This window comes from Ochotona princeps, chromosome 30 (assembly GCF_030435755.1).
Source record: "Ochotona princeps isolate mOchPri1 chromosome 30, mOchPri1.hap1, whole genome shotgun sequence".
Lineage (NCBI taxonomy): Eukaryota > Metazoa > Chordata > Mammalia > Lagomorpha > Ochotonidae > Ochotona > Ochotona princeps.
This window is the reverse complement of record NC_080861.1, coordinates 1,943,558-1,960,884: the sequence shown is the minus strand read 5'-3', so window position 1 is coordinate 1,960,884 and position 17,327 is coordinate 1,943,558. Positions and strand designations below refer to the sequence as shown.

The window sequence follows — 17,327 nt, the reverse complement described above, 5'->3', positions numbered from 1 at the left end:
GACTAGTGTTTAATAATGAGAAACAGCGTTAAAGTCCTTGTAGGCCTAGATAGCTCTGTGACTTGCAGCATACTTTAAAACAAGGATAAACAGAGCACTTGCTTAGAAACGTGAGTGCTAAATAGCTTTTGGTTCTTGTGATCACCAAAGGATGTTAATAGTGCTTTTAATAGTATACATAGGCTCTAACTGTATGATTACATTGGAAACCCACATAGCTCTCCCATCTGCTTATTCACCTCCCTAATGCCTGACATGCCTGTCACCGAACCTGGAAGCCAGGAACTTAATCCAGTTCTCTTGCCTGGGAGGCAAGAACTCCAACCACCCCAAGGTTCACCTATGGCCTCTCAGGGAGCGCGTGAGTAGCAGGTTGGCATCAAGAGCAGCTCCAGTGTCCAACAGAGGCGTCCAGGTATGGAGTGCAAGCGCCGTAGCTGCTGGGCTGAGGGCCCAGCCCTGTGTCACTGGATGAAGGATGTCACTGAAGCCCAGCCCTTTTACCACTCCCTCTTGAGTGTTCATTTGAAAAGCAGAGCAATTGGGGGTGAGTGGGGGTGGGGACAGTAAATGGGGAAACAATGAAAACAAACCGTCCATCTACATTGATGGGACCTGGCTGAACTGTGAAGTGACTTGTTAGAAGCTTTGCAAAGTTGCCAGCGTCTGCAGAAGACCAAGGCTTTGATTAATTTGATAAGGATGCTGTGAAACTGCACAACTACCAAAAATGAATCTAGTCGTGGGGACTGGCATTGTGACTCACCAGATTATGATCGTCTATAATGTTGATATCCCAAGTGGATTCAGTTTAATTACCAACTACTCCACTTTCCGTCTAGCTCACTGCTACTGTGTCCAGAAAGGCAGCAAGTGGTCCAAGTGCTGGAGTTGCTGCCGCCCAGGTGGGAGACCCAGATGGAGATCCAGCCTCCTGGATTCACCTGGCTGTTGGTGACCATTTGGGCAATGAACCAGCGGGTGAACCAACCTCTCACCCTTGCTCCCTGCCTCCCTGCCTCCCTGCCTCCCTGCCTCCCTGCCTCCCTTCTTTCTCTGACACCCTGCCTTTCAAATGAAGAAAATATACTATATGAGGGAGTTAAAAAGAACGAGACTTTAAATCAGTTTGAGTTGTAACGGGCCAGAACTTGATCAGAACACAAAGAGCAAAAACAGAGCTCAGACACACACCTGCACATACCCAGGAAGAAGAAACACACCAGAATTCAGGTTTTCCAAAGTTTGGGTTCTTTCTTCTATTTTTTTTCCTTAGGAATATTAGAATAGATAGAAAGGTCATGAAAGCTGTCTACAAGTAAATGTGTTTGTGGATATTATAGATTTTTTTTTTAAGATTTATTTTTATTGGAAAGGCAGATATACAGAGAGGAGGAGAGACAGAGAGGAAGATTTTCCGTCCGATGGTTCACTCCCCAAGTGAGCGCAACGGCCAGAGCTGAGCCAATCCAAAGCCAGAAGCCTCCCCCAGGTCTCCCACAGGGGTGAAGGTCCCAAAGCTTTGGGCCGTCCTCAAGGCTTTCCCAGGCCACAAGCAGGGAGCTGGATGGGAAGCGGGCACCAGGATTAGAACCAGCACCCATATGGGATCCCGGGGTGTTCAAGGCGAGGACTTTAACCACTATCGTGCCGGGCCCAATAGTGAAGATTTTTTTTTCCCCGCAAAAATGAGGAAAGAATGGTCTAGTAATTGCTTTGTTTTGTTTAATGGGGAAGTCAACTGCGTCAGCAGCAGTGAGCCACTGTTTAGGGTTCTGTGTCTCTCCTGACCTCAGGAGAACAGAGCCACATCAGTGGGAGAGCCATGTGACATGAAGTTAAAGCACAGTTTAGAAAGCTGCTTTCACAAGATTGTGGCAGTCCTGCTCACTCTAGGGACAGGTACAACCACATTAAATGTCCACAGGCTTTCAGATAATTGTGAGGGGTGGCATTATGGGTTTGCAAGTTAGCCTGTTGTCTATGGTGCCAGCATCCCATAAGAGTGCTGGGTTGAGGTCCTGCTGCTGCACTTCCAAAACCAGCTCCCTGCCAGTGCCCTGCAAAAGCAGTGCGAGATGGTACACGTGCTTGGGCCACCATCCTCGCGTGGGAGGCTTTGCACTGACCCAGCCCTGGCTGTTCTAGCCGTTTGTGCAGTTGAACCAGCCAGTGGAAGACAGATTCTGACACTCCCTCACTCTGCCTTTCAGATAAAGAGAGTCTGAGTAGTGGATTGCTCGGGCATTTCAGACAATTATCACAATGAGAAAAATAAGTGTTTTTTTGGAGACATTAGGAAATCACATTTAAGTTTCATACTGTTCTGGGCATAGGGAAATAAACTCTGGAACTCACAGTGGATTGGAACATAAAGAGCTGTTGCAGTTCATAGTTCCAGCCCTATCAGACTCACACATTTTTCCTAGAATAGATATTTTGTGGCACCTCCTTGGCTGTCCTGAAGTGATATTCGTAGATAAGTTAGCTATACTCACATGCAACTTTTACACAGTTGGCATGATACCTCAGCTGTAATAACTGAGAAAGACAGAAAAAGTAGTTTCCTTGAAATGAGTGAACACTCAGGTACTGAGATACCAGAAAGGGGCAGTGAAATGATCAAATATTCTCAAATGCTCTCCCATCCAGGTACTAACCGGCCTGACCCTGCTTAGCTTCCGAGATCAGACGAGATCGGGCGCGTTCAGGGTGGTATGGCTGGAGACATATTTACAAATGCTCACAATTTGGCTGTGACTGTGGAGCCACAATACAGACTGATAAATGTGTTTTGTGATTTTTACTCATATTCTATTTATGTAACTTTCTGAAAATACACAGCTTTTGACTAGCAAGACAAAGTACTGTTTTATTTTAGCTCATACAGGAGTTGCATCCTTGGGAAAGTATACATTAAAACAACACTTTTCTGGTCTTGATCTGTGTAATATAGTAGGTTCTACACTCAGATGATTATAAATGGGTTTTTTCTTTTCATGACTGGACGGGTAGTGGAAAGTGGTGGGGGATGTGGCATTTTTTAGTTCACAGCTCTCAGCAATAGCGATCTGCTGTCATTGTGACTACCAGAATCACCACGATGGTTTCACAGAACGTCTGCTGGCAGGTAGTGCTGCCCGTTGGGAACTGGGGTCTGGGGCCGCTTGAGTGCCCTGTGTGTATTTCTCTGTCATCTCCAGGTCCTCCTCCACCTCGCTCATGGCCAGTGTGGCTGTGCTATACAGACTTGGAAACAAATGTATTATTAAACACTTTCTTCAGCTTGTGTATAACCCTCCAATATACCTCTGCATTTATTGCTTTTTTTTTTTTTTTGTCTTCCTTTGCCAAAATATTAAGTTCCGCAAATGTGTGTGTGCGCATGCGTGGAGAGCGGGTGAATGTCTTTCATTGCTTGGGACAGTGCTTGTTTGTTTAAATATTTGTTGACTGACAGAATTAAAGAATGTAACTTGAACGTTGTTTTGCATTCCCGGCTGTATACCCTGTCAATTGTGATTGCATTTTCTTTCTCGAGAATATTCTCACAACTCCCTTCACATGTGCTGTGCTCTCAGTTTTGCTTTTTTCCTCCCTATGTTTCTCACCTGTGGAATTCACACCAGTCTGCTATCCATCCTCCTGCCTTGTTAGGTTCATTGTATCTTCAGTTTGCTTGTCACTTTGTATTCATTTTTATAGTGCACTAACCACTTGTTACAAGTTACATGTGTAAGTTACTTAATTATTTCCTTTTTGTATTATGCACTTCTGTAAGGGTCTGTCTCACCTGTTCCAGCACTTAGAATTAACCATTATCATTTAAAACCCTTCTGAAGTTGGTAGGGGAGATAGTTTTGGCTGTAACAGATAAGTGACCTGTTGGCTCAACCTTGGCCACTAAAGCATTTGGAAGATATGTCTTGTCTCTGTCTTTCAAATAAAATGAAAAATAACAATTTTTGAAGAGGACTCAATTCAGAGGTATTCATTTGAAAGACAGAATGACAAAAGGAGAGAAAGAGCTCTCTTACCCTTTGGTTTACTCCCCAGATAGCCGCAGTGCCAGGGCTGGGCCCGCCGACTCCGGGCACTCTCGCGGCTCCCCGGGCACATTAGCAGGGAGCTGGATTGCTGCAAGGGCTGGGCCCGGCCGACTCCGGGCACTCTCGCGGCTCCCCAGGCACATTAGCAGGGAGCTGGAGTGCAAGTGGGACAGCTGGACTCACTGGTGCTGTGTCACAGGAAGCCAGCACGTGTCATCTTATATGTAAGTCACTGTGCCGTAGCACTGGCCTCCAACTCAGATATTTTTTTATATGAAGCCCTCCTAAAAATGTTTTTTTCCCCAAAACGAAGCAAAACCATGGGTAGTTCTGTCACCGGGAGCAGTTAGAGCCTGTTTCCATTTGCCTTTCCAGGATGTCCGATCCGTGTGCTGGGTTGTGTGGCTTTTCTTATTTTCTTTTGTATTACAGATGAGTAACAGGTCATGATGATGCAGTCCGGCCTATTGGCAGCATTGCTGGTTTATAGATACGCTATTCTGTGACAATTCTTAATACTCTTTTTTTTTTCTTAAAATTATCCTAACTTGGATGATAAATTCCAAAGTCTGTTAGTTATCTACTGCAGAGTGAAACCTGTTTACTTAAAACAACAGTTGCTGTCTTTGAGTTTCAGGAATAAAGGTGTGAATGACCCGGCACTTATCTGGCCCAGGGTCCCTTGTGAGGCGACAGGAAAGGTTCCTGCAGGAACTGCAGTCTAGTCAGAAGGCTGCGTTTGGGGAAAACCTGGTTCCCAGCTCACGTGCGTGTTGTTGGCAGGATGCAGTGCTCTGCCAGCTGGCCTCTCTGTAGGGGAACTAGCCTAGCAACTGGCTTCTGCCAGAGAGAATGGGGAGTATGGGCAGGAGAACCCTGACGTGTCTGAAATGACTTCCTGTCGCCTCTCTGGTGGCCTGCGCCAGGTTACAGTCCTGGGGCGAGGAGCAGGGGAGCTTCCTAGTGGCTGCCTGTCGTACATGGGTACCCAAAGAAAAGGCCGTGTAATTTTCATATAATATTTTGGATGGAATATTGTTAAACCTAAAATGTTAGGGGTTATTTTCAAATTTTCACGTATTTGAAAGGCACATAAAGATCTTTCATTCACCAGTTCAGTATCCAAATGTCCCAACAGCGGAGACAGAGACAAATTGAGGCCAGTAAAAGTAACCTGGAGCTCCAGGCAGGTGTCCCATGTAGGTGGAGGAACCTAGGCATTTGAAGTAGAGCTGGGTCGCAAGCTCAGCTCCTGTGAGGTAGTCATACACCCCAGGCCTGAGCTGCTGTGCCAGACATCTGCATTTGTCACAGTTTTTTTTAACGTAAATGTTTGTGTTGGCTTTTGCAGTTTTGAATATGTAAAAAGGATTCAGAGATTTGGAGGGCCTGCAAACTCATGCTTCCAGCTCTCTGGCTGCCTGTGCTGTCCCTCACGGACACAGCTGCCCTGGAGTTCTAGTTGCCTGGCACGTTTGGACGATGGTGGAATTACCTTGTGGACAAACCTCTTTCATCTACTGGAAGCCCTGGGAGGAACCTCAAAGCAATGTAGTTTAAAGTGAAAGGACAGAGTATGAGAACCCACGCGCGTTTTTGCTTCTGTGGGCAGAGAGGAAAAAGGAACTGCAGTGTCCCCAGGAGTTCTGGAGTGAACAAGAAATGGCCCTGTCAAGCAGTCTGTCCGCAGTGCTGTGGACAGCAGAGGACAGGCTCCCAGCATTCCCGCAGCCTCCCCATCTCCCGCGCTCTCCTTGGGACGCAGGCAACGTGGGGTCCTGTCTTCTGTCTGACTCTAGTTGTTCTCTGCAGACCCCTTTCTTGTGTGTCCTTCAGTGAACTTTCTCCTCGACCTCTTGACAGTTCTTTCTCTTCGTTGGCTCTGGAACTAGCTTTCTTCTGGCCTGTGCTGACACACTTGCAGACCGTAGCCTGGAGTCTTCTCGGCTAATTGGTCTTTTCTTCCTGTGTCTTTCCCGTCGCTTGGCTGGGCAGACCACCTCTGCTCCTCTTTGCTGCCTGCAGCCCCTTCTCTTCACCTCTGCCCTGAAAACTCCAGTTCTGTGTGTGTTGAAAGGCAAAGTTACAGGAAGAGACAAAGAGAGGGTGAGATCTATTATCTGCTGGTTCCCTTGCCAGATGCTCACAACTGGGGACGGGCCAGGCTGATGTCAGGAGCCTGGGAACACTGTATTGCTGTATGGGAAACCAAGTTCTGTCTCCCAGGCATATTAACAGGAAGCTAGGTGGGAGGTGTGGAATAGCCAGGGTTTGACCCAAGCTTAACTTTGTGTGGCCTAGCACCTACGCCTGACATTTCTAGCCTTGAATCTCAACAGATTGTTTTTTGGCGTAGTTCCCTGTGGCCCCCTTGATCTGCCTCACTGAGATTTTATCTGCTAGTCCATACTCACTCAAGCACTCCTGTGATAATTTATGGAATTTTCATTGAATAAATATTTTTTCAAACTCTAGACTTCATCAGTGGTTAACTCCACCATCCTGTCATGGGGATATTACCGAGGACCAACATCCCTCTATAATCTCCACTTGAAGCATCTGGGCTGGAGTGCTGTCTGCCCAAACCCCTGCTACTGTCCCAGTGCCAGTCTGTCACTCACGGCCTCTTGGTTCTGGCTCTTTGGTCTTTATCAGCATGAGTATAGTCCACCTTTACTGCACTCTCGCCTCTAGCTTCCTCATCTTTGCTGGTTAAATTCCAAGTGTAAGATCAGCTGTGCTATCCATGTTTGCTTCAGTGCCTGTAAATGTAACTAGAGAGAAACGGCCACCCTGACTGCCTCACTTTAAGTTTTTAATGGCGAAGCTCTAGAGGGTCCTTTGAACTACCTGCAGTTGTATGTTTTTGTTACTGGTTCAGTGTCTTTTTTTTTTTTTTTTGGAAAGACGGATATGCAGAGAGGAGGAGAGACAGAGAGGAAGATCTTCCGTCTGATGATTCACTCCCCTAGTGAGCGCAACGGCTGGTGCTGCGCCGATGCAAAGCCAGGAACCAGGAACCTCCTCCAGGTCTCCCATGTGGGTGCAGGGTCCCAAGGCTTTGGGCCATCCTCGGCTGCTTTCCCAGGCCACAAGCAGGGAGCTGGATGGGAAGTGGAGCTGCCGGGATTAGAACCGGCGCCCATATGGGATCCCAGCGTTCAGTGTCTTATTTGTTCTTTTTCTTCAGCCCATCTGCCTTTCTCCTCCACTTACTCCTAGAATGTAGAGGTAGTCAAATGAGAACTTGTGCAGGATCCGGTCTGCAGGAGCAGTGGCTTCTGGGTTAATCCCTTGTGACCCCTTTTCTGCCTCTGGCTGCTCTCCTGTTTTCCCCCTGCTTTCTGGTGAGGTTCTTTGATAGGATTTTCTGCCCTGCTTTCTCTTGTCTCTCCTTTCCCATTGTTTCACAAACCCTTTCCCAGCAGGCTTTGCCACTGTTGTGGAGGTCAGTCTGGGTGGCCCTCCATTCTGTAGTCAGGTCATGCTGCAGAGCTCCTCAACTTGAGGTGCTGGACCACTGCCTCCTTGAAGGGCTGCTGGGTGTGGCTTCCTGGGCTCCGCCCTGGCCTGGCTGCTGGGTGTGGCTTCCTGGGCTCCGCCCTGGCCTGGCTGCTGGGTGTGGCTTCCTGGGCTCCGCCCTGGCCTGGCTGCCGGGCACCGTCTTTAGGCCCTGCTCTGTTAGTGTCACTCCCGTGGGGGACTAGTCCCAGGGATGCGCCGACAGTTGAGTGGTTTCTATCTCTAGCCACAGCGTTTCCTGTACTGGAAATGTGCTGTGTCTGCTCTGGTCTCACGTCCTTGCTGGTGTGTCTGATAGGATTCTCAGTGCTGAACTCAGGGCTTCTCATGGAGACCTGAACCGCCTCCAGCTGCCGCCTCAGGAGTTGGCGACTGCGACTTTGAGGGTGCTAGGGAAAAGCCTTCCATGTTGCCTTCTGTTCATATACTCACATCGGGACTGACAGCACATCCAATTTAATGATCAGACATCAACGATGGCTTGGAATCTGAGTGCAATTTTTTTAAGGTTTACTTATTTTTATTGGCGAGGCAGACAAGATTTCGACAGTGAGAGACAGAAAGATCTTCCATCTACTGGTTTGTTCCCCACATGGCCATAATTGCCAGAGCTGAGACAATCTGAAGCCGGAAGAAAGGTGCCTCCTCTGGGTCTCCCACGCAAGGGCCGGAGCTTTGGGCCGTCCTCTGCTGCTCTTCTAGGCCATTAGCAGGGAGCTGGGTGGGAGGTGGAGCAGCCAGGACATGAGCTGGCACTCAGATGAATCCCAGCGCTTGCAAGGGGAGGATTAGCCGATTGAGCCATCATGTTGGGCCCAAGCTGAGTGAACCTTACAGTGTCTTCCCTATCCAGGCTGCCATCTTCTCAGAAATGCCAGCCTTTCTTACGACTCAAGTGGCTTCCTGCCTCACTCCTTCCTTTGCCCTGTGTCCCCTCTCCATTCTACATGCACTTGTCTGTGTATACAATTGCCACCAGAAATGATCCCTTAAAGACCTATATCAGGCCTGTTTTCCCAACTTCCAAATTCATGCCATAAAGATCAAGATCTTTAAAATGGCTTTTTAACAGTGTTGTTGAGTGGGGAAGTAATGCAAGCCACGTGTGTGATTTAAGTATTTCTGGCATGTATACTGTCAGGAAGAAAGCAGGCAGGTGTTCGCCACTCGAGTCAGCAGCCTCTCCTACTGGAGGTGCCTGGGTCCGTGTCCTGCCTCGACTCTGACCCGGCTGTGTGGGGCACACCCTGACAGGCAACAGGTGATGGCTAGCGTGCTCCCTGCCAAGCAGGCTGGCAGGGTCTCTGCCTCTGTTTCTGCCTTCAGGTAGATGAAAATTGAAGAATATATGCTAACCTGAATGTATATTCTTTAAACCAGCATATCAGAATAATGTGAACATCTAATCTGTGTAAGAAATTATCAATGAGTTATTCCTTTTTATATTAAATCTTCAAACACTTTTGTGTTATTAAATTTTTTATTGGAAATACTTAGTTTGAACTTAGATTCTGTAAGTAGGCTCACATACCCAGATAGCTCCAAGTATTAAAAGTTTTCTAATACTTATATGTACTGTTGATTTAAATTTTAATTAAAATTTCAAGGAATTAATAGAATTCCGTTTCAAGCCACTTTTCCCTGGCTCAGAAGCCACGTGGAGCCCAAGGCTCTTGTGTGGCCAGTGCAGCTCTCCGCGGTTGGCCTGTGGCTCCGCCTGCTGCTCTGCCCCTCTGCCCCGGTGGCAGTGGCCTCCTGCTCCTGGTTACAGCAGGCACATCGCATGTCACTCTCCTTGCTCAGGTGTCACCTTTTCCGAGAAGGCTTTCCCGACTAGCCTGTTTAATATCCACGCCAATTCCTTTGTGTCTTTGTCTTACATTTTCCAGGTTTCCCTCTGAAAGACAAGAGAGCTGAGAGTTGAGAAGTGAGCCGATCTGTCAAGGGAAGCAGTGGAATGGAGAGGTCCCTTAGAGCCACGCGTGTGGCTGGTCGTGTTAGGCAGAGGCCCAGAGTGAATAAGACGGACTGAGTGACTGTATACCTCCAGCTGGTTTCCCAGCTGCCTTAAGGAGTTGTGTGACACCATATAGACTGTAAGCTCCTCAAGAATGGGGCTCTGCCTTAATATCCTGTTGCACCTTCTCCTCCAGCTAGCATGAAACTTGGCCAAAAAGGCCGGCTGAAATTCCCAGTTATGGGCCACCTGTTGGCCAGCTTGCTGTGTTGCACATTCAGTGGTCACTTCCTTAACTTCCTTGGTGTTTCAGCGCCCATAGCTGGGGTTCCTGCTGTTGATACGGGGACTTCACGTTCTCTCTGGCTCTGGTGGGGTGCACGTGCTCATTTTCTAAAAGCCTCTCGAGGAAGCCTGCCGTGACTCTGTCAGCTCATTCGCCCCTGCTCAGTCCCCAGTGCTGCTTTTACGGCGTGCACTTGTATTCTAGTGCGGAAGACAAAACATGAACACAATTGCAATAGGATTTAGAATCATCTGTGTTTCCTTAGCACCTTGCTCTGGGTACTTAGTGCTTGTTGTAGTGACTGAACCAGCCGCAGAGCAGCAAAGAGTTGTTACTAATGGGGAGGTTCATGTTGCTTAAGATATACACCTTAAACCAAAAAGCAGTGGAGTAAGCTACATTCAGGGGCTATGGGACCCTAGGGACCCACAGAACAGAGCCACAGAGGAGGCTGAGGGTCTCATGTCAGCGGACAGCACACGTGTTCATGTGTGTTTGTATCATGACACCACTTTCTTCACTGTTGATGTATTATTTCATGATGCATTTGTAGAATGCGTAATATTAATATTTGGTGATCTAGTACCTGGGTGAAGATCACAAGCCTCACTTGTTAAAGTAAGAGGTTAGGACACATAATTATGTTAGATTGTGAGAAGCAGACCCTGTTAGCAAGAATTGTAACTAACCTGTCATAGGCAGAAAAAGTCCCATTTCTAGGCTGCTGTGCTGGACCCCAAGCTTCCTTCTTAACACATATACTCAGTTAATCTGTGGCGATAATTCTTACAGCTTGCCATGAAGGTCCCACTGGCCAGTTACTGGTGGAGAACTGGTGAGGTCCTCCTTAACTGCAGCGTATCACAGCCTTCCTCAGAATGACCGTACAAAGTGGTTCTAACGGAGGCTAATGTGCTCCCTGTTTCTCACTGCTAGCTAGCAGAATTATCCTGTGCTTTGGCAATGGCTTGAATTTTGTAAATCCTGTCAGTTTCAACACACTGCAATTTGAAGAGTGTCCCATGGACATTTTTACTTTCAAAATCAGGTATTAGAAAAATACTGACTTGGGGAGTCTTACACTGGACATTGAGTTTGCGGTTGTTCTGGTGTGTGTGAGAAAAATCACCTGCTTAAGGGTCCCATGTTCTGAGGAGGCAAGTAGTAAGTATTTCTAGAAATCTGAATGCGCCTGCCTTAAGTTAGATCCTATTGCTGCTTGGGACTGCGGGCTGTGCTTGCTGTGAGCCTGTGACTTGCATGGCTTCACATGTCATCATTTCTCTGCCCTCTAGGAAGTGACAGCGAGCAGTCGCCACTATGTGGACAGGCTCTTCGACCCTGACCCCCAGAAAGTGCTACAGGGTGTCGTGTAAGTAGTGTGTGTGTGCAGAGGCCTACTAGAAAATCTCGTTGTTTTCATGCTTTAATTTTCCAAATGCTGCAGTTCAGGAAATGTAGGATTATGACTTTTTCTCTTATTGGTGTTTTTTGAAAAAACTATTTGACATTCATGACTTGTAATGTTTTCCTGTAAGGAGTTGCCTGTTGGAGGGCCGTTCTTCGTCCCCCGGTGTTGGTTCTGTCTCCAGATCGGCTCAGTGCCGCAGCCATTTGGGGAGTCAACTGGAGGAAGAAAGATCTTTGTCTTTCTTTCTGTAAATCTGTCGTTCAAATAAAATAAATAAATCTAAAAAAGTAATAGTCCTGAGGAAATGAGAAAAAGGGAAAAATAAACAGTGTGACCCGTTAGCTGTGTTCTCAGGCTGGGTTTGTTATACTGCCCGTGCCCAGGCTGGGGTGCCAGGGGGGCTGTATTCCTTTGGACCTGCAGCACTCAGACCCATTGTAGAGGACTTGTCTCCCCTTGAGCATATTGGTCGTCTGGCCAGTCCCTTACACTGTCCTGTTCTATAGTCCACGTGTTACTTAGCACCTCAGAAGAAAGAAGTGTGTTTTGACTCTGTCACTAACATGCCAGGCTAAGGTGTTGCATTAGAAGGTGCAATTGGTTGATCTTTTGGTTTTTTCCCAGTGTTGTCTCCATGTGTGTTTACCTTTTCCTCTTTCTCGTTCAGAGACATGAAGAATGCTGTCATTGGGAACAACAAACAGAAAGCCAACCTCATCGTGCTGGGAGCCGTTCCCAGGTGTGCAGTGACCCTCTTTGCCGTGCCAGCCAGGCTGCTCCGTGCGCCTTGTCCCACGCAGAAGTTGTGGTTTTTCCGTGTTGTTTCTCCTGTCTTTGAAATGTTGTCTAAATGAGGATGTGGGTATGTTAGTGCTGTTTAGTTCAGCTCGCCTGCCCTGCAAGGACTCTGGCACTTCTTCCACATTTCCTTAGCACCCTTCCGGTTTTGTTTTAAGGTTTTAAGTTTTGTGTTTGAAGAGTTTAAAGAGAAAAATTATGTTTGGCTTTTAGTTCTTACTAAAAATAACTGATTTTTAGGGTTTGATGTTTTTAAACTTAACATAGTAACTTAATTTCTTCTTCTAATGATTAGGCTTCCTTTTATAAAACTTCCTCTTCATAGTGATAGTGCATTTTTTAGTGTTTTTTTTTTTCTTTTCTGTCTTGACATTGGATTGAAGGTTTTCATGTTTTTGACATCATGACTTCGAATATATACTCAGTAACCATACTTCTCTCACAACCCTTTCTTTTTTTGTCTTAAAAGATGATTTTAGTTGATAGGCAGGGAGAGAAGAAAGATGGTCTTGCATCTGCCAGTCCCCCTGCAGTGGGCGCAGCAGCTGGGGCTGGGCAGGCCAAGGCACCAGGCCCTCCATCCAGATCTGCCCGCGTAGCGGGCCAAGCCTCCTCCGACCATGGACTGCTGCTCTCCACGCACCCTACAGGGAGCCCCAACAGGGGGTGTGTTACGCAGCAGCTGCTTGACCCTTCGTGCCACAGTGCTAGTTCTGCTCAACAGCATTTCGTAGGGAATTGGCATTCAGTGTTTGATAGTGCTCCACGGAACCTAAAGGGAATGGCCGTACGTTGTGAAGGGTTAGGTGTTAGCCGAGCGGAGTGGAAATGGAGTGACCTGATCGCTCAAGTGACCTGTAGGAGAGCAGCTGCCCTTGGTTGGGGAACTGCACAAGGAATCTAAGGAAGGCCTCCAGGCTGGGCTCTGCACTGGGGCATTCCTGCTGAGGGTGCAGTGTCCCTTGCTAGTTGGGCAGCCTCTGAGAGCGGAACACGCATTTGGCCTCCTGGTCTGAACACTGCTGAGGTGTCCGTGTCCAGGCCCGGTTGAATGCTGCTTCTGCTCACATGGAGGCAGCAGGCCTGGCTCACGCCCTTGGGTCCCTGCCATCCTCCCACACATGAGGCCTGCAGTGAGTTCTCAGCTGCTAGCTCTGGTCTTGCTCAGTTACAGCTGTGGCACGTGTGAGGTGGCTGGTGGAGAACTCTCTTGCCCTCACTCTGCCTTTCAAGTCAGTAAGGTGAATACAGATTGAGAAACACGAGCCGTGAGCACTTGGCTGCTGAGGAGACCACGCGGGCGATGGCGTAGACTGTGCTGCTTCTGTTTCTGGCCTCTGTGGGTTGCCTGCAGCCTGAGAGTTTTCATAAGCTCTGAGATTCGGCTCTTTTTGTTCAATATGAAAAAAATCTTTGCTAGATTTCCCCTTCATTGTTTCTTTTTTGAATTTGTATGTGACATGAACAATCATTTCCCAAAGTCATTCACATGCGTCCTTTTTTACATTTTTAAAAAATATTTGTTTATTTTTATTGCAAAGTCAGATTTACAGAGAGGAGGAGAGACAGAAAGATCTTCCATCTGCTGATTCACTCCCCAAGTGGCCACAATGGCCAGAGCTGATCTGAAGCCAGGAGCCAGGAACTTCCTCCAGGTCTCCCATGTGGGTGCAGGGTCCCAAGGCTTTGGGCCGTCCTTGACTGCTTTCCCAAGCCTCAAGCAAGGAGCTGGATGGGAAGTGAGACTGCCAGGATTAGAACTGGTGCCCATCACATGCATCCTTAATTTTTAAAAAAAAAAAGTTTTGTTAATTTTTATTTGAAATAATTTTACAGAAAGAGACGGAAAAAGAAATGTCTTCTCTCAGCTGGTTAGCTCCCCAAATGACTGCAGCGTTGACACTGAGCTGATCTGAAGCCAGGAGCTTTTCAGGTCTCCCAAGTAGGTGCAGAGTCCCAAGGACTTGGGCTGTTCTCTGGTGCTTTCCCAGGTCATAAGCAGGGAGCTAGATTAGAAGTGGAGTAGCTGGGACATGAACGTCCATATGGGATGCTGGTGCTGCAGACAGAGGATTAGCTTGCTATACCACAGCATTGACCCCAACCTGAATTTTAAAAAAATATTTTTATTTAAAAGGCAGATTGGGCCCGGCGGCGTGGCCTAGCGGCTAAAGTCCTCGCCTTGAAAGCCCCGGGATCCCATATGGGCGCCGGTTCTAATCCCGGCAGCTCCACTTCCCATCCAGCTCCCTGCTTGTGGCCTGGGAAAGCAGTCGAGGACGGCCCAATGCATTGGGACCCTGCACCCGCGTGGGAGACCCGGAAGAGGTTCCGGGTTCCCGGCTTCGGATCGGCGCGCATCGGCCCGTTGCGGCTCACTTGGGGAGTGAATCATCGGACGGAAGATCTTCCTCTCTGTCTCTCCTCTGTGTATATCTGGCTGTAATAAAATGAATAAATCTTTAAAAAAAAAAAAAAAAAAAAAAAGGCAGATTGACAGAGCGAGAGGAGAGGTGGATTTACAAAGGAGGAGAAAGAGAGGAAGACTGAGGTTGTGAACCATGCGCTGGTTCACTCCCAGAGGGCCGCAGCCGAGCTAGGCTGGAGCCGTGAGCCTGGAGCTTCTTCCTGGTCTCCAATGTGAGCGCAGAGGCACAAGCATTTGGGCCACATTCTGCTGCTTTCCCAGGCATACTAGCATGAGCTGGATCAGACATGAAGCACTGCCCATGTGGATTGCCAGCACCACGGGCGGAGACTTAACCCACTGCGCCATGGGGCCGGCTCTGCAGCCTTACTTGTTGCACATGGAGTGTGTTGGTGACCATCTTGCATCCGGTGGCTTTGTCACACTAGCTCACGGCTGTGTTGCAGTCTGTTCATGGAGCTCCTCTTTTTAGATTGTTGTACTTGCTTCAGCAAGAAGCCTCCGGCACAGAACTGAGGACGGAATGTGCAGTGGTGTTGGGGAGCCTTGCTATGGGCACTGAAAACAATGTCAAGTCTCTCCTCGACTGCCGCATCATCCCTGCCCTACTGCAAGGTACGTGGGGAAGCCGTTGCTGCTCAGGCAGAGTTAGGAAGAGCGCGTGGAGCGCTGAATCTCACATCTAGTCTCTGTTGCTAGGCCTGCTGTCGCCTGACCTGAAGTTCATCGAAGCTTGCCTGCGATGCCTGCGCACCATCTTCACCAGCGCCGTCACTCCAGAGGAGCTCCTGTACACTGTGAGTTGGCGGGGTCAGAGTCACGAGCTTCCCTAACTCGCTTAGCCTCTCCGACTCATTGTACTGTTGTACAGACAAGTCTCAAGAAGTGGACATTTCAAAAAGTCATGGGAAATGTAGTAAAAAATAAGTTTACCTTTCGTGTAAAAATGTTCGCCATCAGTGCATGGAGGAGGTTTCCAAAAGATCCTGGAAAATGCTTCTTAGGAGGAAATTGCAGGGCCCGGCACAGTAGCCTAGTGGCTCAAGTCCTCGCCCTGCACACCCGGGATCTCATGTGGCTGCCATTTCTAATCCCTGCAGCCCCGCTTCCCATCCAGCTCCCTGCTTGTGGCCTGGGAAAGCAGTCGAGGACGGCCCAAAGCCTTGGGACCCCCTGTACCCACATGGGAGACGTGGAGGAAGTTCCTGGCTCCTGGCTTTGGATTGGTTCAGCTCTGGCCATTGCGGTCACTTGGGGAGTGAATCAGCAGACGGAAGATCTTCCTCTCTGTCCTCCTCTCTATGTATCTGACCTTTCCAATAAAAATTAAAAAAAAAGAGAGAGAGAAGACGGCATGGATTTCACAAACTTTTTCCTCCAAAATAAATTTTCAGTTCCATTTTCCATTGAGTTTTTAAAATGTCCTCCTATTTTCTTGCTTATTTACAAATATCAGATTTTCTAAGTATTATGTCAGATCTTGAGGAATTAATGATCTCTTTCTTTGTATGTGCCAGTCAGGAAAGAAGATCTTGGCTGAACAGGTGAGACAGTCTGCTCACTTTAGGTCAAAGGTGAGCAGAGTAAACTGTAGAGAAGCTAGAATTTGGTTTGGGTCTTGGAAAATGGATGCTGTTTTGTGAAGTAGGAATGGAGACAGCTGTTCTAGGAAGGATGCTTGTGAAGAGATGCCCAGGGAGGAGCCAGTGTGCTGTGAGGACCACAGCCCTCTGAAGTGCAGCTGGGATCTGCTCCTGGAGCTGAAGGGGCTGCCGGGGCGCAGCCTAGCACTGCAGGATACCGTGCAAAACCAAAGATGCTTGTAACCAGTCGGTAATTTTCTCTCTTTTGTTTTTCTTTGCTTTTTAGATAATGTTACCAATAGCAGGGTTGTGTTTTTAAGATTTATATGTGTCTTTATTTAAAAGGCACATCGACAGAAAGAAAGGGAGAGACAGAGAGAGAGTGGAAGATTTTTTTAATCTGCTGGTTCGCTCTCCAGAGACCCGCAGCAGCCAGGGCTGGTTACATGGGGCTCTTTTGGATTAGGGCGGGGCGGGGCTCAGTCCCTGGACTGTCATCTCTCTTCTGCTTCCTGGAGTGTGCGGTAGAAGGAGGGATGGCAGAGGGATGGCAGTGTCCCAAGCAGGGACTGAATTACAACACCAAGCAGGTGAGAGAGAGAGAGAGAGAGAGAGAGAGAGAGAGAGGGAGAGAGAGGGGTGGGGGGATCTTCATCCACTCGTTCATTCCCCAGATGGCCACAATGGCCAAATGCTGGCCAGTCCAAAGCCAGGAGCCAGGTGCTTCCTTTGGGTCTCCCGATTGGGTGCAGGGGCCCATGGCATTGGCCCATCTATTGCTGCTTTCCCAGGCGCATTATCAGGGAGTTGGCTTGGAAGTGAAGCAGCTGACACTCCTGATACCCACATGGTACACTGGCACCGCAGGTGGAAGATTAGCTTGCTGTGTCAGCACCAACCAGTGGTTTTCAAAGCCTCAGCAGTGTGAGCACTTTGCACCTCTCAGTTAGGTTGCCTGTGTGGAAATGCCTGGATTGGATTCCCAGTTTAAGCTTGTGATTCCAGCTTCCCACCAGTGTGAACCCTGGGAGACTGCAGTGATGGCTCAGGTAATGAAGGTGGTGTCCCTGCTTTGGGGCACGTGGATGGCCCTGGCTGCCCTGGCTGCCCTGCTCCATCCTCAGCCAGTCCTGACGGGCACTGGAGAGTAGCCTAGCAGGTGGAGCCCTGGCTGCCTCTTGCTGTCTCCTTTCTCTCTGTCTCAGATTTCTTTTAGGCCTCAGGGATTGTGAAGGAGTTTTTTTTTTTTTTTTTTCTGTTGATTACATAAAATTTTCTTAATGAAAATTATCT

General features: G+C 48.2%; 1 protein-coding gene across 2 annotated transcripts in view; it reads left to right on the top strand.

The window, feature by feature from the left end:
- Positions 1-17,327, top strand: part of ARMC8 (armadillo repeat containing 8) — a 75,657-nt gene that overhangs the window by 5,945 nt on the left and 52,385 nt on the right. For both annotated transcript variants that reach the window (XM_058657117.1, XM_058657118.1), the window contains exons 2-5: positions 11,110-11,186; positions 11,893-11,964; positions 14,924-15,066; positions 15,151-15,248. In XM_058657117.1, coding sequence (XP_058513100.1) covers positions 11,110-11,186; positions 11,893-11,964; positions 14,924-15,066; positions 15,151-15,248 — 390 coding nt within the window. The remainder of the gene's footprint in view (positions 1-11,109; positions 11,187-11,892; positions 11,965-14,923; positions 15,067-15,150; positions 15,249-17,327) is intronic.